The sequence below is a fragment of the Trichosurus vulpecula genome, chromosome 1 (genome assembly GCF_011100635.1).
Source record: "Trichosurus vulpecula isolate mTriVul1 chromosome 1, mTriVul1.pri, whole genome shotgun sequence".
Taxonomy (NCBI): domain Eukaryota; kingdom Metazoa; phylum Chordata; class Mammalia; order Diprotodontia; family Phalangeridae; genus Trichosurus; species Trichosurus vulpecula.
The window spans coordinates 7313033-7340355 of record NC_050573.1 but is presented as its reverse complement, the minus strand read 5'-3'; the positions used below and the strand labels follow the sequence as shown (position 1 = coordinate 7340355).

Here is a 27323-nt window from a genome sequence, read left to right as displayed (position 1 = left end):
TCTAGTCCTCTCTAAAAGGCCCAGAGCTTGTGACTACGGCCTTGAACCCATCTGAGGAACAGGCCTCACCACAGGAGAAGGAGAGTAAGGAGGCCCCACTCAGGCCTTCACCCTGCCAGCCCCTCAAAGCTTGCTGCACACTTCAGAAGAAAGGGGGAGATGAGGGGAAGATGGAGGGTGTTGTGAGGTGAGGGAGAAGGGACACTCAGGACGGAGGCACAGGCGCCTGTCGCCTCTCTGGTGCTTCATCCCCTCTGCTATTTCTCGGGATGGTCCTTCATGACCCCAAAATCTCACAATCTCACAGGCGGGGCAGAAAGACGAGAGAAGAAAGCCAGAGGCAGAAGGAGAAGGTGTGACATGCCCATGTTCTCCTCTGCTAGATGCAGACCAGCATCACTGACGTACATCCCAGAGTCCCCACTCCTCAGGACAGACATGCAAGAAGCATGCTGCCTCCAATGGAACCCAATGGAACTCCAATGCAACAAGTCCAGTCTCCTGCGGAAGAAAGCTCCCTGAGGCCTGACTCCACGCACCCGCCTTCCCTTACCTGTCCCCCTGCGGCGGCGGCGGCAGCTGCCGCTGCAGCGGCGGCCATCTGAGCGACTTGGGCTGCCTGGGCCGCAGCCACCTGCTGCTGCTGCTGCTGCTGCTGCTGCTGCTGCTGCTGCTGCTGCTGCACGACCATCTGGGCTCGGACCTTGAGGGAGAAAGTGAGGAAGTGCTGGCCTGTAGGTCACCTCGGCCTGAGAATGCATCGTGCACAAAACACGACCTCGGGCACCAGAAAAGGTCAGGAGGGAAGCCCTGGGCTTTGATCCTGTGATGGCCCAAGGGCTCAGGGTGCCAGGACTGGGCTGGCCCCTGGGACCTAGGCTCTGTCGGGAGTTGAGGAACATGGGCAAGCTGCTTACATTCCCCGCACCTCCATTTCTCTTTCTGTAAAACTGGGGATGCTCCTTACTGAGAAAAGTGAACAGAAAAGCTGATGAGACCTGGGGGCTCCCAGCACCCCTGAAGCCCCTCCAGGCAGCCCTCATCTCATCTCTAAGAAGTGTCCAGAACAGTCTCATCCCAACCCAATACTAAACGAGCCTACAAGGGGGTCTCAGCTCCCCTCGTCCCCTCACAGCCTTACCTGCATCACTTTGAGCTGCTGTGGGGTAAGCATCATCTGCCCGGAGAGCGACTGGGCTGGAGGGACCAGAGGCTGCGCTGGCTGCGCCTGAGGCGGGAGCTGGGGCTGCTGGTTCTGAGCCGCCTGCTGCTGCTGGGGCGGCGGTACCTGCGTCTGCGGCGGCGGCGGATGGTGGTGCAGCTGCTGGAGCTGCTGCTGCATGGCTTGGGAGGTCGGCGGCGCCTGAGACGGTGGCTGCTGGGGCGGCTGCTGGGGCTGCATGGCCTGCTGCTGCTGCTGGAGCTGGAGCTGGGCAATTCGCAGCTGCTGCTGCTGAAAGCCAAAAAACAGGCATGTGTCCTGGTTAGCTGCAGGGGAGAGCCATGAGCCCAGCCAGGCACCACCGAGCTCCAGCTGCTCCAAGAGAGCCCCGGGGTCCAGGGGAACGATGTTACCAAGGGCGATGAGGCCGAGTTACTTATCATGTAGGAACAGCTGACGGAATCCGTGGTCACCGTGGGGGGGAAGGGGCGGGGCTAACCTGGTGGGGCTCAAGGAGAGAGGGGTGAGGACCTTCATGTAACAAAAAAAGGGATCAACAGAACTCTTAAAAATAATAAAACATCGAAGTTAGCACAAAAGTACTGTGCTGCCGTAACTCTAGGCAGGGTCTAGAGGATCTAGAAGGTGGCGCAGACCTCCCAGTCTGGCTCCAGAAGCCTCTGTTAGTGTTCCAGTCTGTGTAGTCACAGACCAGGTATAACTGAGGCAGTGAGGGCCAAGCAGAAGAGCCGGCTCAAACCCCCAGACAGGTCATTTACAACCTAAGCCCCAATCTCTCTGACTCAGTTTCCTAATCTGAAAAGTGGAGACAATGACTGCCCGCTCTAGGTTAAAGAGCTGTCCTGAGTTCTCTTTGTAACCACAATGGGAGCGGATGCTGTTTGCAAAGATGTCCACTCTGCTGCAGTCATGGCCCACACTCGGGACCCAGACCAGCTGGCTGCCCCTCTGCTCCTCATCCCTGACGCTCCCTGCTGGCCTCCAGCTTCAGCACATAGCCTCACGTGCTCTCCTCTCCCCTTCCCACCAAACAACCTGGTATTTGTTAACTACTTTAGAGAATCTGGATGTGTTCGCTTTCTATGGCTGCCACGTAGATCCAGATATGTGTTCTATCAGTGCCAGATCCCTGGAAGAAGGGACTGCTTCCCCTTTCTATATGCAGGTTCAGTGACTGGCACATAGCAGGAACTTCCTAAAGACCTGCTGATCCGTTGGGGAGAGCAGAGGTGTCCAGTCCCTGCCAAGGCATCCTCGCTCTCTCTACCCGAGAAGCCGGCTTCTCCGAGTGGCTCGTCCAAAAGAAGTCACGATCTAGTGGCCGACCTTCTGCAGACCCTCAGTTACGGACAAGCCCCTAGCCTAGATACGCTACCATTCCACATCTCTGCTGAGACAATGAGGAGGCAAACCGAATGATGGATAGGGTCTAACAAAGGCAGAGAATGAGAGCTGACTGGAGCTAGGGAGAGACTGCAGAGCTGAAAATAATATAAAATCAAATTGAAGGTTTAAAAAGAAAAGACGATTGCAGAGTTATTTTTAAAGAGTCAACAAAAAAAGTAGGCAGGAATACCCTTGGAAAAGGGGAATTAGCTTCTGGTGGGCCTCTCACCCCACACAATCCATTGGCTGCTAAGCCTTGTCTTTCCTATCATGCCCTTCCCCACTCACACAGCCGTGGCTGGGACGGAGCCCTGGCTAGGATGGAGCCGTGCTCATTCCTCTTCCATACATATCCCTGAGCCCTATTTCTAAAGCACAAATCTGCCTATGCCACCTCCCCCGATCTTCTATTAGCTCCTCGGTTGGCATTTAAAGGCCTTGAAGAGAAATAAGCTTTATAGGGCACCTGCTGTGTGCTGGGTGCTTTCCTGAACGCTTTTTACAAATATGATCTTGTGGGACCCTTATGACAACCCTAGGAGGCAGGTGCTGTTATGATCCCCTTTTTACAGAAGAGGAAACTGAGGCAGAGAGGGTAGTTAAGTGGCTTGCCCAGAGGCACACAGCTAGTGAGCATCCAAGGCTGGATTTGAACTCAGGTCTTTGACTCTGGATCCTGTGCCCCATCCACTACACTCATCTCTTGCTTTCACAACCTCACAATGTAGTATTCCTCCAGAGAGGCAACGGTCTCGCCAATCTGGCCTCTGGGCCATTCTTAACACATGACAGACACCCCCTCCTCCAACACCAGAGACGTTGTACAAGCAATCTCTCTGCCTGTGTGGCTCCTTCAGGGCTTGGCTCAGGGGCCACCTCATAAATGATCCCCTCCGCTGCCTGGACCTTGCCTTCCCACAAAAATTACCTGGTACAGGTTTTGTACATTTTTATACGCTTTTATATGTGTTTGTGTGTGTATAGTATATCTCTGTGTACACATGCGTGTCCTGGTGTCTCTTGGTGTCTGTGTGTGACTCCATGTGTGTACATATGAGCCCATGTAGATCTCCTGTGGGTGCATGTGTCCCTACATGTCTCCGTGTGTGGGGGCAAAGGAGAGACATGTGCACGCGCCTGTCCAAGGACGTGCTGGCCCCTCCAAGGAAGGGAAGCCCTCTGAGGACAAGATTCCCTGTCTTCGTGTCACATGACCAAGCACAAGGCCTGCCCGCGTGACCCTGGCAAAGCCATCCTGTTCTGGCCCACAACGCTCTGAGATGTCTGTAACCTGAGAAGAAGTCAATGGCCTCATCCCCAATTGTCCCAACCACTTGCTGGAGCTGAGAGCAGGCAGCCGTTGCTGCCAAGACCTTTTCCTTTCTTTCCTTAGAAGCACCGTAAGGGAATTAAAGAGGATTGAGTCCAGAGCTACCTGGAACCTGACCTGGCAAGCCAAGGAACCGGCCTCAAGCCTGACCTCTATTAACTCACTACCACAGGAGCCCCAGGCTCATCATTTGACCCATAGAAGGAGGGGGTCAGAGCACACAGCCATGAGAATGCGGTCCCTCCCCCAGCTCATGGACTCTGATGCCTCTGGCCACAGACCCACACTCACTGGATGCCCACCTGACTTATGACAACGTTCCGTCCTTATGTTGAGCCCAAACCTGTCCCCACTCTGACCTTGCTAGAGTTGGGAAAAGGTTTTCAGAACTGGCCCTTGCTCTCTGTCTCCTTCTGCCAGGCACCACTGCCATGCCCCTTTTCTAGAACCTTCCCTGCCTGTGACATCAGAGGGAGGGACCAATCAGACACAGGGATGGGACCTGATCCTCCCACATAGCAGTTTTCAGTTTCTCAGAGCGCCTGGACACCTGCCCCCTATCCCATCGGCTCACTCTTTTGGACCTGCCACCGCTCAGAAGAGCTGAACATGGTCTTTTAAGACTGCCTGCCCCAGGTCCCCGGTGTCCGCACAATGACCTTCCATTAATGCAGCCAAGGACGACATCGGCCCTTCCCCCAAGGGCAATTCACCTCTGGAACACCAGAGGCCAAGCCCCTCCCCAGACAATGTAGCTAGGGCCTTATTTCAGCTAAACCAACAGCTCTCTTCGAAGGCTGGGGTCTGCCACGAACTTGAAAGGCAGGCTACCTGCCAGTGCCACCCCAGACAAGAGCCTCCAGCCAGTCTTCAGGTGCTCAGCCCTGACACAGTTTCCTACCTTGCTAAATAAAAGCTTATCTGCTAAAATCCATACAGGGACCTTAAGATTGACAGGGAAATGTGATTACAAGATCTCACAACCACTTGTCAGAGAAATGAGACACAGATGATTATGCCCACTCTACAGAGGAGGGAAAAAGTCCAGAAAGGTCCCACAGGTAGTGACGGTCTAGCTCATCCCTGCCCTCTGCCCTCATCTGGGGGCACTGAGCCCCACAGCTATTTGCAGGGCCTAGTGGGGAAGAGGTAGCTTGGTTCTATTGGGCCCCAGAGGGCAGGAAATCCTCAGGGAGGAGCCCTTTGAGGGTGCCTGAGGGTCCCACCCTCTCCTTCCTGGCTCCAGGGGTTCTCTGCAGCCCAACATTGCTGCCCACCCTGTCCGGCCCTCCAGGCTTGCTTGGTCCTTCTCCATCCCCACCGTGGGTGTGCTCCAAGGCTCTGCCCTGGGCAAGCCTCTCTCTTGGGAACCTCAACAGCTTCACCACTTACTTCTCAGCTCTAGGCAGACGACCCTCACATCTATGTATCTAGCCTGTCTCACATCACCACCCGGCTACTAGATAGTTCAAAGTGGCTGTCCCATAAACATCTCAAACTCAACATGCCCCAAACAGAATGATCTTTCCCTCAACACACAATCCTCTTCTAGTTTCCCTGAACTCCTCTTCTTCCTCTGCCCATACAGTCAGTCAATTGCCAAGGCTCATTGCTATTCCCCCTTCTCTTACATGTGTCTCCTCCTGAGCCATATGGCACTCCCCTGAACCACTACAACCTCTTTACTAGCCTCCCTGCCTTTGGCCTCTGCCCACTCCCAGTCATCATCCACAGAGCCACTACAGTGTGGGTCTGACGAGGTCCCCCTCTGGCTTCCCACGGCTGCCCCATACCCTGTAGGAGAGCCAAAGTGCCCTTCTTGCCAGCCCCCTCCCCCCACCTCTGCTCCTCTGTACTGCTCACTCCGGCCCTCACTTTCTTCAATAGGGCACAAGAAATGCCTACATGAAGCCTTTCCTGCTTTCCCCCTGACTCACCATAGTGAGGGCCCCACCTCTGCACATGATCTGGCATTTACTGTGCTTGTTTCCTGATATTCTAACAGATGGTTAACAACAGTCAGCTTCTCGAGAGCAAAGACCACTTCATTCTTTGTTTCTGTATTCCAAGCGCCTATCAGTGTCTGGCACACCACAGGAGCTTAATCAATGCTTGCTGACTGACTAGTCAGTGCAAGTGACAAGATGGCAGACCTTTCCAAACATCAGAGCTGAACAGCAACGAAAGGTGCTGCTGTTTCAGAGGATCCCTATTTCACAAAGAGGCTGAAGGATGGCAGCTGATGGCCCAGTAGCTAGAGCACAGGGCCTGGACTTGGAGAGACCTGAGTTAAAATCCAGGCTTGGGCACTTCGTAGCTGTGTGACCCTGGGCAAAGCTGCCTGCCTCAGTTTCCTGAACCGTAAAATGGGCATCGTAATACCTCCAAGAGCTGCTATGAAGACCAAATGAGATAATATTTGTAAAGGGCTTAGCACAGGGCCTGGCACATAGTTGTTGTTGCCTGTCCTTCGCTCTCATAGAGGACCATGGCCTCAGGAAGGTGATGCCATGACTCGCTAGTGAATTGGATTTAAATGAGTCACCAGCCTCACTCTCTCCTCCAAAGCCATCTGGGTCCCAAGGCCAGACACAGATCAGGACGACTGGAGATGGCCCCAGATGCGCTGGGAGACCTTAGCCTTTTTAAGTTAAGGCCTTTCCCAGGTCTCAGTCTGACTGAGGCAATGCTCATTCATTGATTATGGCTAGAAATGAGGCGACGAACGGCCTCTTTTGTCGTTGCTGTTTGTCCTTCATTCTGGATGAGGGCCATGACATCAGGAAGGTGAACTGGATTTAAGCAAGAGATGACTACACATAGTAGGCATTTAATCAGTGTCCATTTCCTTCCTTTGAGTCCCCTTCCCCTTCCTAAATCTCTTGTCAAGTCCTTTCTATTCTCGCTCCACATCTCTCTGGCCCCTCCTTTCTAAACTCACCAGTCCCACCAGTGCCTATCCAAAGAGCCTCCCCACTGGCTTCCCTCCTTTGGTCTATCCTGACTCCCACCCAGCCCTCACATCACTGTCCATGCCATCTTCCTGTCACCACTGCTCTCACCAGGTCACTCCCCATTGCTTACAGAATCAAGGATAAACTTGGGAGCCCGACTAGAACCAAGGTCCAACATTCTTTTTTTTTTCCTACCTTAATTTATAAGCCCCTTCCACCTTGGCATAAAAGCTATGATCCAGGCAAACCAGGCTGTTTTCCAGTCTCATCTCCCCCTCCCCATCTGCACTGTCTTTTATTCCTGGAAGACTCCGTGTCTGCTTGAATGCCCCTCCTCCCTTCAAGAATGGAGAAGGCCGGGGGCACAAGTAGGGAGAGCCAGGAGACCTGAAAACCCTGTACAGCTTCCTTAACTGTAAAATGAAGATAATGAAACAACACCAGCCTGCTAGGACTGTTGTGAGGACCAGAGGAGGTGATGATTGTGAAGCACTCAGCACACTGAGCCCCCTGGCTCCAACTTGTGACTCAATTCTACATCTGCTTAAGTTCTCCTTCTATTCAATTACGGAAATTGGGTAAAACTCTGCTGCATTGTCTGCCCCTGGCCCTGTGCAGCTGGGAAGCGAGGCCACCTCTCCCTGCTGCATAGCACCTCCGTCACGCTGATCAGAAACTCAGCCCAACCCAAAGGCCAATGCAACGAATTTTCTCACAATTGTGCATCTCAAGCAGCCCAATGGTCTCACTTGAAAACTGGCCTCATACTGACCAGCTACCGTTTCCATGTTCCTTCGACTGAATACTGACTCTTGGGGGATATTGGACACCTCTCTTTCTGATTTCAGGGAATTGCACCTGTTTACTCTCCCCCTCCCAACTCAAAAAGCCCCTAATCTTTCCTCCATTTAGAAATCAGATTACATAATTAAACATCCTATTTTGTATCCTGCTTACTGTTATCTTTTAATATAAAAATCTGTCTCCCCCCATATTCATGGTCCAGTGTCAAGCTGCTGAGGCCTGGTCTCAATCTCTCATGAAGTGGCATGCATTGCTTAATAAATCAACATGCTCTGAAGCAAAAATCTCACACAACCATTTTTGGTGAGCCAGCTAGGATAAGTGCAGCACTATGTCTGAAACCCCAGGATGTGGTTAGTTTTAATTTATAAGCAAGGATAAATGAAATATATCTATTAGGGAAACATGAGAATATTAATAGCACTCAAGCCCTAAGTTGTAATTAGTAAAATTTTGGTCTTTGTGGAAAAATATTCTTGAGTTTTGATTACACAGAGATGGTTATCTGAATTGTCACAAAGACAACAGCAGAAAACAGCATGAGCTGCAATCTGAGAACAACTACAGGTAGATGTCTGTCCCTGGTATGACCTTGGTGAGGCCTAAGGTAGGAGCCTTTCTTTTTAAACAAGAAGTTTCCCAATTGTACTATTTTCTTTCTGAACAGAAAATCTTCCCACCTGGTTAATCCTGAGCCTGGCTTTTGATACCCTGTGATTACAAGACTGGCTGTCCATATGACTTGTGCATGGAATCAAAAAGAACTAAAGGTACTTCCCCCCATTATATGTCAGGTCAGTCTGTGCCCTTAAGGGGACAAATCTTGACATTCCTCCTTTTCCTTTCATAGAAAATTTCTATAATCAGGGCAGGTGAACAGTAGGGGCTTTGTACATACAATAGTAAATCTGTTAATGAATAGATTGATACTGGAATATCTCTGAGTTACTACAACAGGATGCAAGCATTGAAAAATCTTACAATTTTTAAGACAAAGATGTAATGTAAAAGTTTACTAATTAAATGGAATAACAAATCTTGAGAATGCAACAGGATTTGACTGTTTTCTCTAAGAACTAGATATATACATACACACATATATGTATATATACATATATATATATGATTGACTTCTAAATGTATCTAGTAGGGAAATTCAGGTTTTAGTAATAAGTTCTCAAAATAGGATTATGGATTTTACATATAAAAACTTAAATGTAAAAAAAAATTTTTATATTAAGAAAATGAAATTATTTTCCCATTTCTAAAGTATCTGTCTGATAATTTTAAATGACAGAAGAAATCATTTGCAGTTGGACACTCATGAATTTTTTTTTTAGATTCCTATATCACGTAGAGTTTAGATAAAGATAGAAACAGCTAGGGGTGTATTAAATACTTAACTTCTCTGAAATTTCAGATTTGGAGAGCCCAATTTGAGAGAATGTACACTAAAATGTATTAAGTCTGGTTACTGGTGGATTTTAGAATTATCCAGGAATCTCTCAAATAATTTGAAAACAGAGAAGCAGAGCCCCCTTCAGAGCTGTTCTGAGAATGAGACTTATTCCAGAATGTTTAAGAGAAGATATTTCCAGGGACCAGATGACTACATGGGACATCCTGGACTCAAGAGGAAATGATTAAATAGACATTGGGAGTGGGTTGCTAGGATACAAGGAGACTTACATATTATTTAATATTGATGATCATCATTGTATTGCTTTGGCCTTTTGTTTCATGGTGTTTGTATCTGCTGAGTTTTCTCGGTTACCTTGGTGACGTGTAAATCTCCCCTCTCAAAATCAGTCCATTGTGGGTCTTCTAAGTATTTTGATCTGTAGCCTGATCTGTGTAATTCTGATTACAAATACATTAAAAACCTTAGAAATTTGGCTTATAGGTAAGTGATCCATGGGTGGAGGAGGCATGAATGGAAATGGAGAATTTTCAATCAAAATGAGTCAAAAGGGGAACTGGTCCCAATTTGTCAAGCAACTGGCATCCACTGCTTAATAAACTGACGCGCCTGGAAACTCAAACCTTTGTTTCCTCAGTCACTCCAGTCAATCAGCACACAGCAGTGCTTTATGATACTTGTTCTCTTCCCTTCCCTCCCGATTCAGGAACAATTCCCAGAAGCCGTGTGAATGTGTCTTCTTCCTCCTTCCTTGGCAGCTCCAGCTTCTGCTAAATCAGTCTCTCAGAGGGAAGGCTGCGATGGCATCCGTCCCTCTCTCGTCCTCTCTGGTACTGAGCTTGGGTGTATAGGTGTCAAGGCTTGGGGTGGGGGCGGGAGGAAAAGGGGAAAGGAACAGATGATGGGGGGTGCCTGACTAATGTGTGTTAAATCACCGTGGCTGAGCCAAAATTGCCTCACCAATACAGAGGGGCTGTAACAAAGGAATTTCTGAAATTCCTTGCAGACCGGAGAAACCAGGATCAATGGTTATCATTCTACTAAACTGAAGGCAGTAAAAACCAACTTTCCATCTCTAGCAGAATCTCAGAGTCAGAAGGCTCATCAGAGAGCTGGACCTCAGCAGGGGATCTAGCCTCACATCCTTCCCTCCCTGGCCTGGAAATCTCAGGATGGGGAGCTCACTACCTCTGAGGCTTTTTGGCAGCTGCGGCCAAAGCTCGGTCAGCAAGACCTTACCTGCTGCTGGCTCTGATGGTGGAATTTCAGCAGGTGCTGCTGCTGCTGCTGCTGCTGCTGCTGCACAGCTACTTGCTGCTGCTGCACAGCTACTTGCAGCTGCTGCTGCTGCTGCACGGCCACCTGGAACTGCTGCTGCTGCTGCTGCATAGCACTCTGCTGGGCCTGGAACTGCTGCTGCTGCTGCTGCTGCTGCTGCTGCTGCTGCAGAGCCACCTGCTGCTGGGTCTGGAACTGCTGCTGCTGCTGCTGCTGCTGCTGCTGCAGAGCCACCTGTTGCAGCTGGAGCTGGGCTGCAAAGACAGAGCCCACCCTGTCGAAAAAGCCTCTAAGGCCCAGGATCACCCTGGCACTGCCCATCCAGCTGCTGCCAGCTTTCTTGCCCCAAGTCTGCTCCTGACTAAGCCCCCCCAAAGCAATCTGCTGAACTCTGCCTGCCCTCTGACCCAGTCATACCTCCCCCAAGAGAGGGAAGAGGTAGTGTGCCAAGGAGGGCAGCTCCTTCTGTGGGAAGTAGCAGATGGAAGGTGAGTGGGGCAGGGGAATGAGAGGGCACGCTATTGAGGGGTGAGAAACAACAAGGGGAGGATTGAGAAAAGCCCAAGAAGACTTCCATCAACTGACTCAGAGGGAGGCAAGGAGGACAACTGAGACAACACCACCACCATCACAGACGGGAGCCACTCTGAACACCCTAAGGACTCAGATCAAAGCCCACTGCCCACCTCCTGACAGAAAGGAACCAGACACTATTTTTGGGCATGGCCAATCTGGGGTGGGAGGGTGGGGTGTTTTGCTTGACAAGCATAGTCATTACAAGTATTTTGTTTTTCTTTTTTTGTCACTGGAGGTGGGAAGATGTGGGAAGGAGAGAAAATAAATTTCTGTTAATTAAAAAAAAAAACAAACCAGGCTTTCCTTCTTCTCTAGCAGTGCCTTAGAATGGCCAGCTAGCCTTGGTCTTCTAAGAGGAGCCCTCCTGAGCCTTAGGCATGGCCAAAAACACCAGGCATTCCCAAAACACCCTACAAAAATGGCTTTAGGAAACCTTGCCCCACATCTGTGACTCCACTGGCCCCAAGTGGCCCTGGCGGAAATCTCTGATCCTCTTCACCCCTGGAGAGCTGGGGAAGGGCAGCATGGTGTAGAAGAAAGTCCCCCCAGCAGCAGGTCCAGACCCAAGCACACTGCTTAACTTCTTGGTCACTCAGACATCATTAAGCCTGGAAGTCTCAGCACAGGCGGTGATGTGTACCAGCAAGCAGTCACACAGCGCTCCTCACCAAGACCTCCCTACACAGCTGAAATGACAGATCCCATCCAAAAGCAATGGGGGTGGGAAATAACCCCCTATCCTCAGGAATCATGTCCAAGATCAAGACTAGTAACTTCAGAAACAGCAGGACATTCTGGACCGGATGGTCTAGAGAGAAACCAGAGAAAGGGGACACAGTAATGCTTCCTCTTCTTCCACCTTCTGTGCCTTAATTCTGTCAACAACAGAATGAAGCCTTCCTTATGAAGAGCGGGGACACCGGCAAGAGGCGAGCTCGGTGGCAGGGACTAGGAAGATGAGGAAGGCCCAAGCTCGCTTCTCCCACAAACTCAGCAGGCTCCAAGGGAGCAGGAAAGTATGGGGCTGTCCAGCTGAAAAGCCCCTCATGACCACCCCCACCACAGCCAGCCCAACCAAGAGAAGGAACCCAGGCAAGAAGGGGCCCAGCTGCTGCAGCCAAAGTGCAACTTTTTCCTGTCAGGGAACTTCTCTGAACTGTTTTGAGACTCCCTGGGTCTCGTCCACACTGGCTCACGTTCCATTCCTGACATGAATGCCAATCAGGGAACCAGCAGAGCCAGAGGTACCAGGTGCTGGGGAGAAGGGCAGCTACAACCACAGGGGCTGGGATAACAGAGGTGAGCATGGCTGGGCAAAGGCACTCCAGAAACGCCCCTTTGGGTCAGAGCTTCTCCAGACCACCTTACTGACATAGAACAAATGTTTCACAGTCACAGAAGTCAGAGCTAGAAACTAAGAGACTGAAGAGCTGGTCCAATTCCTTCATCTATAGCTGGGGAATCTAAGGTCTGGAAAGATCAGAGGACACACGGTTAGGTTTGGAAGGGCCTGGGGGGCCACTGAGGACAGCCCCCTCTTTTTATAGAAGGAGAAGCCAAGACACAAAAAGGGTTAATGGCTTTCCCAGGGTCACACAGCTAACTTCATTATTACTACACCACCTCTTAGGTGAACTGCCCAAAGTCATAGATACTATGTGGGAGACAGCATGACTGAATAGCCTTGATAGAGTCCTATCTTGTGCTAGATAGGATAGACGGATACAAAGATGTAGCCAAGGAAAGCTGAAGGCCCAGAAGCTAGGCGGGGATGCCGGCTGTCTTTATTCAACTCCTTCTTCAGGACACAAAACACCAGTACAGGCAAGATGAACGCAGGGATATGTTAAAATTGATTTAAAAAAAAGATCCTTCCTTCATATAGTCGACGTCCATCCATTGGGAAATGGCTAAATGAATGATGGTACACCGATATAATGGAATATGACTGTGCTGTAAGAAATGATGTACGTGACGGATCCAAAAAAGCCTGGGAAGACCTGCATGAACTAGTGGAAAATCAGGAAGACAATTGACACAATGACCACAACTATAGAAACAGAAAGAACTCCCCCAAAATAACAAGACAGAATGTTGAAAAATTATGAAGAACCAGCTTAGTTCCAAAGAAGAGACACCTCCTACTCCTCTGGGGTTTTGCTGATCGGTTTTTTTTGCTTTTTGGCAGGGCAACTGGGGTTAAATGACTGCCCAAGGTCACACAGCTAGTACAAGTGCCCAGCATCTGAGGCCACATTTGAACTCAGGTCCTCCTGACTCCAGGGCCGGTGCTCTACCCACTGCGCCACCTAGCTGCCCCTTGTTGATCAGTTTTGCTTAAAAATACTTTCTTAGTTTGATTTTTTTTTATAAAAAATTCCTTATTATAAAGGATGACTCACCGGGCGAGGGGAGAAGAGGGATACAAAGGAAATCTAGGTGATATAAAAACAAAATGTTGATAGTAATAAAAAAACCTTTCTTTAAAAGAATTGTTTTAAAATCATTCTACATTACCAATAAACAACCAATAGATACACTAATTACCAATTACCTTTATTTACTCCATCAGGTAACATTTTGTTGTTGGAGTTTAAAGCTGTGATGCCTACAAACATTACCTCTCTTCAACTATGGAAATCTGTAAAACATTTCTCTTTCTCTTCTTTCTCTCTCCCTCCTTCCCTCCTTCCCCCACCTCTCTTAGGTCTCCTAATCCCAAATCAATGTCCCTTTCATGACCTCAGGTGCCATCTCCTTCCTGCAGGGATGGCACAGGCCAGTGATCTTCATGGGACCCTGCACCCTCGCCCTTCACTCTAATTCCTCCAAATCAACACTTCTTCTGGAAATGCTCCTATCTATTTATTGCTTGGGGGCCTGCACCCTGCAGCTTTACTTCGACTTTGGACAGAAAAGGGAGCAACGAGATAGAATAATCTGTTCCTCAGTGGAGATTGTTTAATCCACTGTCTCTCCATCCCCAGTGACCAGCAGAATGCCACTAATATCACTGTGGATATAGGCACCTGCAGGTGCCTCCGAAATGCTTGTTGACTGAATGATGGCCACAGAAGTTGCAGGATCACTGGGACCCAAGGCAAGAGACAGCTGAGAAACAAGGTCCAACACTGCCATCGACAGGAGGGAGGAAGGAAACCAATTCGGTCCTAAGGTCAGATTTTAGAGCTGGAAAGAGACCACAGATGCTAGCCAGCATGATCCCCTCTTTTTACACAAGAAGAAGCTGAAGCCTTGGGAAAAGATGGTGCTCACCCAAGGTCACCCAGATCATACATGGCAGAAGCTACACTAGAAACCAGGTCTCCTAATCCCAAATCCAAGCTAACCTTCTCACCTGAGTCTCACTATAATGTCAAAGGGCTGATGATCCTTGAAATGAAGGAATACCCCATGACCCAGGCAGTCAGATGCTCAGCACCCCAGCCTGAACACCCCTCCAACAACATCCCAACACAGTTTCTAGGGTCATTCTGCTTTTGGGGGATCCAAGCAAAGTCTTGCTTCTTTCTTTCCCATTCACCACAAACGTAAACCAAGGGATCCAACATCTAGCTGAAACTGTGTCAGGGCTTCCTTAGCCCTTTTCATGATCCCTGACAGAGGGGACAAGAGATAAGGTTACATGCTCAGGGACACTATCAACATCAGGTTGGTAATTCCCAAGGTAATTCCCAAGAAGTAGCTAAGTCACAGTACTTACTCGGCTGAATGGTGGCAGAAACAAGAGACATACCATGAGGGGGCATTGCTGAAGTGCCAGGTGGTGGTTGTCCTGAGAGGGCCATTGGCTGGCCCACTCCTCCAAGCCCACTTATCCCGCCCAGTGATTGGCCTGGGCCCCGAGACGCCATCCCAATTCCAGTCGTTCCAGTTGGGGGTCCACCTGTGAGGTTCTGTAGGGCATTCATAGGATCTGTGGGGGGGATGAGGGGAGGGGGGGGAAATGGCACCACTGCTCAAAAGGGAAGGCTCAGGCTGGTTACCCTGCTCTGCCCTGGGGGGGTGGGGTGTCACCATTGCCAAAACAAAACCCAGTCCCCTCACTGTCCATAAGCTTTCTTTCTTTTTTGGGGGTCCAGATCTGTGATTTCATTAGTGTACGGAACTGGTGTGGAAAATGCCCTCCACGGATGGGATCTACAACTCCCCTGTAACTTAAGAGTCTGGGTGCCCAGGGTCACCCAGCCAGTGTGGGACCTTGAATGCTGGTGTCCCACTGCTCTACCTAAAATGAGCCCTCCCCCAACCACCCCCTGGGGATAAACTAAGCAGATCCCATGTTCCTGGCACTGAACAGGATTGAGCAAAAAGAAGTTCTTCCCTACAGCCAAAGCCATGAAGTTAGCAGCAATCCGTCAATTTAAATACCTCACTGCTCCTCATTAACTGAGTCTCTGTGAGGTTAGGCTAAACAAGAGCCTGGTCCAAAGTGGGGGCTGTCCACCAGCAACCCCACCAAACAAGAGCACCTTGTCACCCACCTAGCCAAAAGGCTGCCGAGTAGAGCTCCCCCCGCCACCCCCACAAAGCCAAGCTCAGCGGGGCTTCATGGCCTGCTCATTCGCTGGACACTTCTTGGGGTTCTGACACCTTTTGGCCCAGAGGACACCCCCCTCTTCTGAAGGATGGAGGGAGCCAGAAAAGCAGCATGCTAAGAGAGAGACTGGAGGTGCCAGAGGGGCCCTTGGATACTGGAGAAGATGCTTGAGTTCAGGCCCCAAAGATGTACTGGGAAATAACAGAACTCTCTCTTTGAATAGGGTATAATCCAGAAAGTTCCAAGCTGGGTTAATTCTAGTCCTACATACCAGCTGCACATAGGGACAAGGAAGCACTGAACAAGAGAAGCAGGGTACGCAAGCCCGGCAGAGAGAAGACAAGTGCCCCAGTCTGCAAATAGTTGTCTCATTTTGGGGGGGGGGGGGGGAGCTTTCTTTTCTTTTTTTTTGCTAAGACAAGTGGAATGTCTTGGTATAAGAAAGAAGCTCTCAATCCCCTGAGCAATTAAATGAATGAATTTAGTGCCCAGAAGCAGGAGGTGACCTCGAGAGCCTGCCCTGACAGTGTCTTTGAAAAGCTGTTCATCTGTTCATGGGGAAAGGCATCTAGCTCACAAACACATTCCCAAGGCTCACCCTCCCTCTCTCCCTCCCCATCTCTAAATGACTGATCACAATATGGAACTGGGTGAAGGGTGGGGGTGGGGGTGGGGGAAGGAGGTTCTTACCGCTAACAGAAGCCTGAGATTTCTTGTTATCTGTTAAAGAAAAAACACAAAGACGAACCCTCAGAAGCACATAGTTCTAGAGTATATGCCCTCCTAACCGTGAGCAGCTCAGCCTGAAGTCTGCCTAGGCTTTTAGAGGGTCACATAAGCCGACAAGATGAGGCTCCCAAAGAAGGACAGCCCAGTGTCCGGCCGAGGACCATCCAGACCCTGCGCTGCTTCGGGTCACCTCAGGGGGCAGCAAGTCCAGCCCTTCCGGGAGCCTGGGGACTCCCCAAGGAGCACACACTGTTCTCCAGGAACCAAGAGTCTATCTCAAGAAGGCACTGCTTATGGAAACAATGAAGCGTCCAGAGTCACAAAATGGTGTCCACAGGAGCTTAAGAAGTGCTCAACTAAGCTGGATGGCTGGGGGGTATGCCCAGAAGTTCATGCATATCAAGGTCAGCCCCACAACTGACCCAGACTCCCAGGGCTCACAGGGTCTAAACGATCTGAGGCCTTCCTGGCCACAATCCTCCATGTCCTGGGACTGCCCCAGACCTAGAAGTCAGAGAATTTCAGATTTTGGACCCAGAGGGGACCCAGCTCAGACAGATGTGAGCTGTGTAACCTTGGCCAAGGCAGCTCACTCCTCTAGGCTTTATGTCCTTATCAAAGTAGAGATAAGCCTCTCTCCAAAAAGCTCTAAGAAGGACCCTCAAGTGACAGAAATAAGAGCTCTATCTTAAAGGAGATCACCAAGCCCAATCACCTCTTTGTAATAGAGGGGGAAACTGAGACAAGAAAGGCTAAGAGGCAGTGTGGGGTAGTGGGAAAAGCACTGGATCTGAACCCAGAGGAGCCGGGCTTAAACCTGGTTGGCCTTGGTCGGGTCACTTAGTCTGCCTCGAGGCTTCTGTCACCTCTGTTTCCTCGGCTACAATAAGGGCATTCTACTAGCTGATCTCCAGGTTTCCTTGTGGCTCTAAAGTCTCTATCTCTGACAGCCCAAAGTCAAACAAGGAGCTGGTGACGAGAGCACGAGCCATCAGCAAGGTGGCCCTGCTGAAATGCTCTGTTTGGGCAGAGATCAGTCAGTCACTCCAAGACAGTATCAGACAACACAAACATATTCCACACGAGCTTCATAGGAGATTCATCATTTTAGGAGGGACCATGCTAAGGAGGAGAAAACTGGAATCCTGAGGACGCAACTAGGATGGGGAAGACCCTGGAGGGTACACCCTGAGAACCTGGTGAAGGAACCAGGGCTATTCAGCTGGTAGTCTTTGAAGCCTCCAAGGGCCGCCATGTGTGACAGTGCTCAGCCCTGCTCGGTCTGGCCAGCGTAGGCTGGATGTTAGAGGACAGCTGTTGGTAAGATGGCCCAGGATCCTGGGAGGTGGCAGGCTCCCTGTACCAGAGGCTCCTTCAGGTGCAGGTGGCCAAGATGCCTCAGGAGCCTCTTCTGACCCAGAGATTGTGGTGAGTCACAGGATTAGAGACCCTCAGAGGAAGAGGTCAGCTAGTTCCAAAACCCCTGGGGGATGCAGAGATCCCTACTACAACCTATAGAAAATATATCTTCCCTTAACCTCAGGGTCCTATCTAAGTACTGACTTCCTCTGACTAGATCATCCAATCTAATCCAACAAGCATTTATTAAGCACCTACTACCTCCAACGTATTGCAATAGTTCCTGGGGACATAAAAACGAAAGGAAAAACAGTCTCTGTTCTTGGAGGCCTTACATTCTACTAGAGGGACACGACATGTCAACAGGTGGACTTCTACATGATGGTGTGGAGAAGCAGGAGACAGTACTCACAGCGGAGCTGGGAGGATCAAAAAGAGCTTGTCCGAAGGTAAGAGGAAGGATGTTTGAGGCCTGGGGAATGGTCCTTGCAAAGGCACCTAAATGGACTGCCAAGTTTAGGGAACACACCAAGTAGGCCGGTTTGGTTAGAAGTGTGCTCATGACAGGGAATAATGGGTAAGAACCTGAGAAGGCCAGCAAAGGGCCAAGGAATGTGAGCTCAGGAATTCATCTGCCTCCCTACTGGGACTGACTAAATCTTCATAAGCAGGGAAGTGACAGGATCAGCTGTGACCTCCTAACATTACTAGTCGATCCAGTTACATATTCCCCACAATACACTGAGAGGAGTAGTGACTCGCCCAAGGTCACACCACCAGTCAATGGCAGAGCCAGGACTATTGCTATACTCAAATAATCAAATACCTATAAACAAGGCTTAACAGAGATGATTCTCTAATCAGTAGATAATTCATGTACTTAATTCTTAGAGCACTTTCATTTCAGAATAGCAGAGGAAGGAAAAACAGATGAAATTCAACTGGCTGCCCGTAAAAAGGAGGGGCTGACTGTGGGAGGAAGCTGTGACTCTCACCGAAGATCTTCATCTCTGAGGTTAGCAGTGACCTAGTTCCTTGTTCCTCCACTTACCAAGACTAACATGCACAGCTGTAAGAGAGAATCTGGCTGTGCGTGTGGGCAAGGGGGATACAACCCAGAGTGCAGCCTGGTGACCACCCCTGAAGGATGCTGAGGACTCCAAGACTGGAAAGTCTGCAAAGAACTTCTGAGCTAGAAAGGCACCTGAAGATAGCATCTGATCCAGCTCAAGAGAACCTGACCCAAGACTCCCTCTAAGTCACACAAGTCATACTTGTGCTGAACGGACCCATGGCCAGCCCAGACCAAAGAGAACCAAGGGGAAACGAGAAAGGAAGTGACGAAGGCTCACCATAATGGAGCCAGTGTCGTCCTGGTGACTACTCATAACAGTAGCACGGAACTAAAGAACAGGAGATTTTCTAAGTTGAAAGGCACTTGAGAAATGTCCTCCTTCAACCTCCTCTTTTGTCAGAGATAATGAACTTGAAACCAGTGCCTGGCATATAACAAGAGCTTAATGAAGGTTTGTTGATTAATTGACTGAAACCCAGGAAAGGGAAGTGATTTACCCAAGGTCCCACAGAAAGTCTATGGCAAAGCTGGGCCTAGAACCCAGAGCCCCAGATCTCCCAATCTGGTTCCCTTTCCTTTCTCATACTATAGGCCAGGGAACAAATCAGGAACCATTCACTTAAATTGGAAATCTTTTTTTTTGGAGGGAGGAAGGCAAGACAATTGGGGTTAAATGACTTGCCCAAGGTCACACAGCCAGTACGTGTCGAGTGTCTGAGGAAGCATTTGAACTCAGGTCCTCATGACTCCAGGGCCAGTGCTCTATTACTGTGCCACCTAGCTGCCCCAAGGAAACCTTCCACCTAAGTAATAACCAGGTTCAACCCTGCTGAGGTTCCAGATCAGACAAGCTTGGATGCATTCTTGTCCCTACTACATAGCAGTACGGCCACAGCCATACTGAGAAGGGGCTTCCCAGGCTTCTTGGCAAAAGTGGAAGATCGTGGTGTGAAACACTACGTGTCATTTGTTCAATATTGATTTCTTCCCTTTTTATTCTAAGGAGTGGGATTGGAGGCAGGGGGGTGGATGGTTACAATGGGAAATGCCACTGATTTGAAGAATAAAAGATGATGTTTTTCTAAAAATATCAATCTCAAGCCTCAGAGGTCTGAGGAAGTTGGAGCTATTAACTAAAAGATAAGTTTCTGCTCTAGAAAAGCAGTGAGTCTTAAAGAACTTCATGCCATACCCCAAATAGATCCAAGAAAGAGAAAAAGGGCTCATGTGTCCTATTTGTAGCAACTCTCTTCAAGTAGCCCCAAAGTGGAAACGAAAGGGGTACCCTCAAATGGCTAAGGAACAGCCAAGTGCTACAAGAAACGACAAGGGGCACGGCTCCTGAGGAAACTGGGATGGAAGGCTCCATGAATTGGTGAGGAAAGTGAGCAGAACAGGAGAACAGCATCATAAAGAAAAACAACTGGAAAAGCTTTGTGGACTCTGCCCAACGCTCTCTTCCAAGTCTTGCTTCAGAAGTGAGACTCAAACGCAGAAGGAGATATCCATGCTGGACACCAGCTTTGTCTCAGGGTTCCTTTCTGCTTGTGTAAGTGTTAGGTGGGTGGGAGGTGCTTGTTAATTTACATGAAGGGATCTACGGAGGAAAGAATGCTGTGCATGTGCATTTGCACTTGCTCCTAAGAGGGTCTGAGCAGGCCTGAGCTGAAGACGGCTCTCATTTGTAAAGAAAAAGGCAACTGAGAGCGCGAGTCACACAGCTAGGAAATAACAGGATTCAAATCCAGATGGAGAGGAGCGGTAAGCAAAGAACAAGGCGAAGGGGCCGTGATACAAAGGATCTTAAGTCAGTCGTGTGACCTGTTGGAGCCAAGAAGATGGAAGAGAAGGGGGAAGGCCACGGCTGCAGATCGAAGGGAATGTCACCGACTGTCCTGTAAGCTCTCTGAGGGCAGGGCCTGTCTCATCAGGCTTTTTGTTTTGTCTTTGGGTCCCCAGGACCTAGCAGCAGCTCCTGAATAAAGGACAGGAACTCCTAAGCTAAAAACTTGTGCTCAGTGTGGCCAGCAGAACCTCTCTAGACAAGAACCAGATGCCCCTTCCACCCCTCCCCCCCACCCCAGCTTGTTCTCAGGGCACTTCCCAATGGCTCCCAAAAGCCAAGAAATACAAAAGTTGTTACTTACGAATGTCTCGGAAATGGATAATGAGCCTGGCCACAAGGGAAAGATATTCGTCCTGAAATTAAAAAACAGGAAGCAGTTTAATCCAAAATGAAGACAGGCATTTAGTGACTCACCATTTCCCTTCCCTTCTTCCTGCGGGCCAGTTGAGCCACACACTGACAGATGGCAGGGGCTGGAGCACAGACACTGAGGACCCATGTGGGGAGAAAAAGTCATCAGAGCCTAAGCGAGCAGGCCAAAAATGGGCTGAGAGGAAGGAGGGGGCCAAGACAAAGGGGGAAGATGCAGGGATGCAAAACTTGGGTTCAACATACTGCCCATTTTCTTCAGATCTGACTGCTACGGCTGGGTGAGCACCTCTGAACACAGGACGTGGAGTGCTCGAGCTGGGAGGACCCCGGAAGGTCGGATGTGGATGGGACCAATCTCCTCATTCTAAAGAGGGGAAGCCGAGGTCCGGGGAGGGGAAGGGAGAGAGCAGCCCTGCAGTTGCAGTCAGAGGCCCTAGGCGCCAATCAGAGTTCAGCTACGGGAAGCAGATTAAACGTCCTTGTCACTCTCTCAATCAAAAAACCCTTTCCAGATTTGTTGTCTCAGGAAGGCAGATTAGGTTAAGAAAAAACAAAACAAAACACTTTTTTTTAAATGGAATTCATACTAAAGGAAACTAGACACAGGGCAGAAGTAGCTCCAGTTGGTTCCCTGGCCCACTTCCCACTTGGAGGGAACAGCTCTCTTTTTAGCCGCTCAGAAAGGGTTATAATCTTGATCTTGATCACAGAGAGGAGGCCTTTAAATCCCACAGAAGAAACTGAGTAGTTGAAGACAATTTTGTTCTTGGAATGCTAACCCAAAAGACTACTTGAACCTCTTATGATCCTTTTCCCTATTCAAGATTCTAGGACAGAGAAGTTCAAGGACCAGGGAGGGAAAGAGGTTGCTCTAGACACTTCTCTCTCCAAGTTAGAAATTCCAGGACTTAGAGTAATACTAAATAAATGAAAATTATTTCTGGCAGACTCTAGATGACACCTCCGTGGTGCTTTATGGCCGACAGTTCAGAGTCAATTCTTCTGCAACATTTAAACTCTACGAGCCTCAGTCACCTCACCCGTAAACAGGACTAATAATGCCTACTCTGTACAAACACACTTTGTTAACCATGAGCACTACGGAGATGTCAGCTAGCGAGTATCCAATGACTTTCCACCGCTGATTCTTCACTTGTTTACAGACTGGTCTCTCCACAGCCAGGACTTCTGAAGTACCCCCAGTATAACAACAGTTTGCTTGCTCCAGCGATGGATAGTTTACACATGGCTGTGCTGAAGAAAGCAGAAGTAATGTCAGCCCCATTCTACAGACATGGAAAGTGAGTCTCAGAGGAAGGAAGTGACTTGACTGGGGTCCCAGGACTAACAGGGGGTAGACGAAGGCCTAGCACCCGGGTCCTCTAAGCCCGGGGCATGTCCTGTAACAGAATGTCCTGTAAAGGAAAGACAGGCTCTAGCGTGCATGAAGGCTGTGGAAGGCCAGCCTTGGCCAACGCAAGGCAGCTCTGAAACCCTGACAATTAGCAGTGAATTGCGTCCTTCCAGTTCTGATCCAATATGATCATGTGTATGTGTGCATGTGTGTGTGCGTGTGCATGTGCATGTGTGTGTCTTACATGGTCTCTGTCCACTTCCCCCTTCTCTGTCCTTACCTTTGGGCTGCATGGCTAGAAGGGAAGTCAGAATCTGAGAACACTGGAAAGTGAAAGACCCAGGGCCATTTTGGGGTCAGGGGTTCCTGCAGATCATAACCCATTCTGCCACCCTGTAGCTTCGCAGAAAACTGCCTCTACCCAGCACCCCCCGCCCCATGTCCCAAAGATAGCAGAGATGGCCTCGAGGCTCCCCCATGGAGTGCATCACCACTTGGGAAGAATACTCTGGAAGGGACTCCTGCTCTTTCTGTGACCTTCCCCTCTATGGGCCCCAGGTTCTACCTCTGTGGAATAAAAGCATTGGCAAAAGGGAAGAGGGAATGAACCCCCAGGCACACCCCTTCATGAGAAGAGCTACTGGATAGGATTGAGGGGATCATTCTGTGGCTTCACTGGGGCTTAGATGGGGTCACAAAGGAAGGACTTAATTATACCAGAAGACCCAGAAATGGCAGATGTAATAACCCTTACAAAGCACAAGTGCCAAGGTTCACCTAGATGACCGCTAAGGTCCCCCTGAGCTCTGTGTCTATGAGCCATCCCAGGAACCTAGCTGACCTCTGTAGTCCTAGCCATTTGAAGGGGCCTCCATCTTTCTGGGCATTGGAGGGTTTCAGAGGGGACAAAAGCCTTGCCTGCTTCCCTCTCCTCTGGATTACATCAATCCCAGACAGTCTCTCTCCTAGAGAGACGCCCAACAGGAAATTTCCAGTGACAGTTCACAGAACACAGGGTTCAAGGGCTGGTTCCAATTCTCATTTGGAACCTTCACAACTGGCTGAGTCAGTGATGCAAGGAGCACTGTGCCCCTTTTACAGATGAGAAAACTGAGTTTCACTGAAGTGAAATGACTCACCCTTGACCTCAGTGCTGGTAGAAAAAGCTGAGAATCAAGCCCACATCATTCAATACTTTCTACCTCCTGCCACATGATGGCTAATAATGCATGACAGACTTAGAGAAAGAGCTCGTGGCACAGGGGCAGCAGCATCAAAGTGATGGCCGGCATTCAATGTGGTGGCACCCACCATGCCCACAACTTCTCGAAGTGGTAGGTGTGCCTAGCCCATCATTGCATGTCTTATACCTGGCAGTTGGCAGGTTGATCCTCGCACTGCCTGCTACTCCCTTGGCTCCCGAGTGCTCCCAACCTCACTTGTCAGCAAGTCACCCCAACAACACCATCACCTTGGCCTCTGGAAACATCGGCTTCTCACAGAGTGCCCCAGATGAGGAAGTTCCCCACCATGGCCACTAAAATAATATGCATAAAAGCACTCTGAAAACTATGTAAATGAAAGGTATCATGATTCTTTTTATTGTTGTTACAGAAATGAGCCTCCAAAAAGATTTCATTTTTACAAAAATAGAGACAAGCTAAACAGGTGACCTGAAATACGGTGAGGGGTTCTGGGGCTACAGTCAGAAGGTGACCCTGGACAAGCCCCTTCCTTCGGCCTCAGTGACCCTCACCTGTGTCCCTGGCAGGGTCATTGTGAAGAAAGTCTGGCACACCATACAAAGGAGCTACCCCTTCCTTCAGCTGCTCCCCCACCTGCCTCCCACCCTCGGCCCTCCTCTTCCATTAGTGCCTTACCCGGGTTTTGGCCTTCAAGAACACATGGCTTTCCATGTCCTTGCTGGATTTGCTGTGGGCTACTCCAGCCTTCCTCATGGCGTCTTCACTGTAACACAAAAGGCAGAAAAGGGGTTACTTGGAGCAGTCCTGATGCTCGCTTCTCCTGTTCCTGTTCCCGAGCAGCCCAGGGATGCAGCCAGGCTCAGGGCAGTGTCAGCTTCAGGTCAGAAGGAAGGAGGGGCCGGGCCCCCTCCCCTGTGTCCAGGGCAAGGGAAAGGCTCAGGGCTTGTCATGGGGAGGCAGGCAGTGGATCTAGGGGGAGGGCCCACCTCACAGGCCACAAAGGTGGCGGGGTCAAAGTTCCCACCAGAGTGACGCACAAGCAAACCACAGAGATCAGTCATGCAGCCAACAAATATTTATTCACTGTCCACTGTGTAGAGATTAGTGTACCAGTTGCTGGGGAAGGAGTTTAAAACATTCTGGGAAAGTAGGACAGAGGAACATGTATAATAAGAGTGGAGGAGTAAACGACAGCCCAAGCTCACCCCCTCACCCCCTGCCCTGTAGACTTTCTCTGGTTCTTTTATTATCCTCCTCCTCCTCAAAGGCCCCCAGTGGAAGACGTCAGGTGTGCGACAGACAGAAGCCAGAGTGGTGAGAGCAGTAACTTGGTATTTGATCAACTGAGAGATCCCATGTATTGGGGCCAGAACTCACTGGGTGAAAAAAAACTGTTTGGAAAATGGGAAAGGAGTCTGGTGGAAACTAGGCACAAAGCCAACATGTACATTGTTTACCAAAATAATCTCAAAATGGGCACGTGACTTAGACTGAAGGAGTGATATTATAAACAAATTAGTGCAGTATGAAAGAAATCATTTGTCAGATTTATGAATGGAGGAAAAGTTTGTGACCAAACAAGAGACAGAAAGGTTCACGGGAGGTAAAATGTATGGTTTTGATTACATAAAACTTTAAGAGTTTTTGGACAAACAAAACCAATACAACTAAAATTAGAAGAAAAGCAGGAAACTGAGGAGGGGAAAATCTTTGCATGAAGTTTTCTGACACTGCTTTTATTTTAAAAGTATGTGTGGAACTGAGTCAAATTTACAAGAATAAGCCATTCCTCAATTGATAAATGGTCAAAGGATATGAACAAGCTGTTTTCACAGAAAAAGAAATTAACACTATCGATAGCCATGTAAAAAAATGCTCCAAATCATTACTAATTAGAGAGAGATGAACAATAATCCGAGGTATCACCTCACACCCATCCGACTGTCTAAGACGATGAAAAGGAAAATGACAAATGCTGGAGGGGACATGAGAAAACAGGTATACTACTGTACTGATGGTAGAGTCATGAACAAATCTAACCACCCCAGAAACAATTTGGAATTATGTTCAAAAAGCTACTAAATTAGGCCTGTCCTTTGACCTAGCAATAATGCTACAACCCAAAGAGATCAAAGAATAAAAAAAGGACCTGTGTATGTAGCAGCTCTTTTTGTGGTGGCAAAGAATTGGAAACTGAGGGCATGCCCATCAACTGAGGAACAGCTGAACAAACTGTGGCATGTGATTGCGATGGAACACTACTGTGCTACAAGAAGCGATGAGCAGGGTGCCCTCAGGAAAACCTGGGAAGGCTTGCCAGAACAGAGTGAAGTGGGCAGGACCAGGAGGTACAGAAACTGATGCAGAAACAGCAACACTGTAAGGATAAGCAGCTACAAAAAGACTGAGTAATTGAACAACACAATGACCAACGACAATTCCGAATGATTCATAATAAAACCTGCTGCCCACCTCCAGAGAGAGAACTGGCACACAGTGCAGACTGAAGCATATTTTCTTGCTTCTGACTGGGTCTATTACAGATTGATGTTCCACCTCATTCGGGCCCTCAATGCTGGCAGGCAATCTTTCTATACCTCCTGTACCAACTCACTCTCCCACCCTATACAGCAGCTCTTCCAAACCTCCCAAACCTGCCTCTCCTCCTCCCTCTTGGCTGAGAACCTGCCTCCTATTTTGCAGATAAAATTTGCAGCCATTCACTGTGAGCTCCCTCTTCTCCACATCTCCCATCCCTCAGCTGTCTTGTGCCACCTTCTCCTCCTTCACCCCATCTCACAGGGTGAAGTGGTCTCACTCATGCCAAAACCAACCCCAATTCCATCCCCTCTCCTCCAACAGACTGCTCCCCCACCCCAACCCCACTATATCACTTTCTCTTCCATCTCTCCCTCTCCACTGGCTCATTTCCTATTGGCTGCAAACCTACCCATGTCTTCCCCGTCCTGAAAACCTTCGCACTTGATCCTTCCATCCCTGCTAACTATCATCTCATATCTCCTCTGCCCTTTGTAGCTAAACTCCTGGAAAAGCTGCCTTCACTGGGGCCTCTACTTTCTCCCCTCTCACTCTTTTTTTTTTTTGGAGGGGAGAAGGCAGGGCAATTGGGGTTAAGTGACTTGCCCAAGGTCACACAGCTAGTAAGTATGTCAAGGGTCTGAGGCAGGATTTGAGCTCAGGTCGTCCTCCTGACTCCAGGGCCGGTGCCCTGGAAATACCTTTCATTTACATCTACTCACTGTGCCACCTAGCTGCCCCTAACTCTTTTCTTAACCCCATACAATCCATCTTCCTACTTCATCATTCCACTGAAGCTGCTCTCTCCAAAGTAACTAATGACCTCAAGTTGCCAAATCCAACAGCCTCTTCTCCATCCTCATTCTCCTTGGCCTCTCTGCAGCCTTGGACACTCTCCATCACTCTCTCTTCCCTGGGTTTTTTAGGCCAACACCCCCCCCACCCCCTTTCTCCTACTCCCTCTCTGACCACTGCTTCTCTGTCTCCTTTGCTGAATGTTTCTCTAGATCAATTGCGGGTGTCTCTTGGGGGTCTGTCCTGGGCCTTCTTCTCCTCTCCCCCTATACAACTTCACTCATCAGATTCTATGGATTAAATGACTATCTCTAGGCTATGACTCTCAAATCCACCTCTCCTACCCCAGACTTTCTGACACCTCAAACTGGATGTCTAGCAGACGTCTTACATTCAGCAAAACCAAAATGGAATCTTTCCCCCTGAACTCTCCCCTCCTGCTATCTTCCCTATTACTACTGTGAGGGCACCACCACCTTCTAGGCCCCCAGGCTTGGAGTCATCCTGTATCCCTCATTACCTCTCACTCCCCATAACCAAACTACTACCAAGGCCTAT

At 49.3% G+C, this 27323-nt stretch overlaps 1 protein-coding gene across 1 annotated transcript in view; it reads right to left on the bottom strand.

The window, feature by feature from the left end:
• MED15 (mediator complex subunit 15) overlaps positions 1-27323 on the bottom strand; it is an 87897-nt gene that overhangs the window by 35401 nt on the left and 25173 nt on the right. The window contains exons 2-8 of the mRNA XM_036759931.1: positions 24108-24195; positions 20803-20854; positions 16183-16212; positions 14689-14868; positions 10317-10609; positions 1142-1453; positions 554-703 (exon numbers count right to left, since the gene is read on the bottom strand). Coding sequence (XP_036615826.1) covers positions 554-703; positions 1142-1453; positions 10317-10609; positions 14689-14868; positions 16183-16212; positions 20803-20854; positions 24108-24195 — 1105 coding nt within the window. The remainder of the gene's footprint in view (positions 1-553; positions 704-1141; positions 1454-10316; positions 10610-14688; positions 14869-16182; positions 16213-20802; positions 20855-24107; positions 24196-27323) is intronic.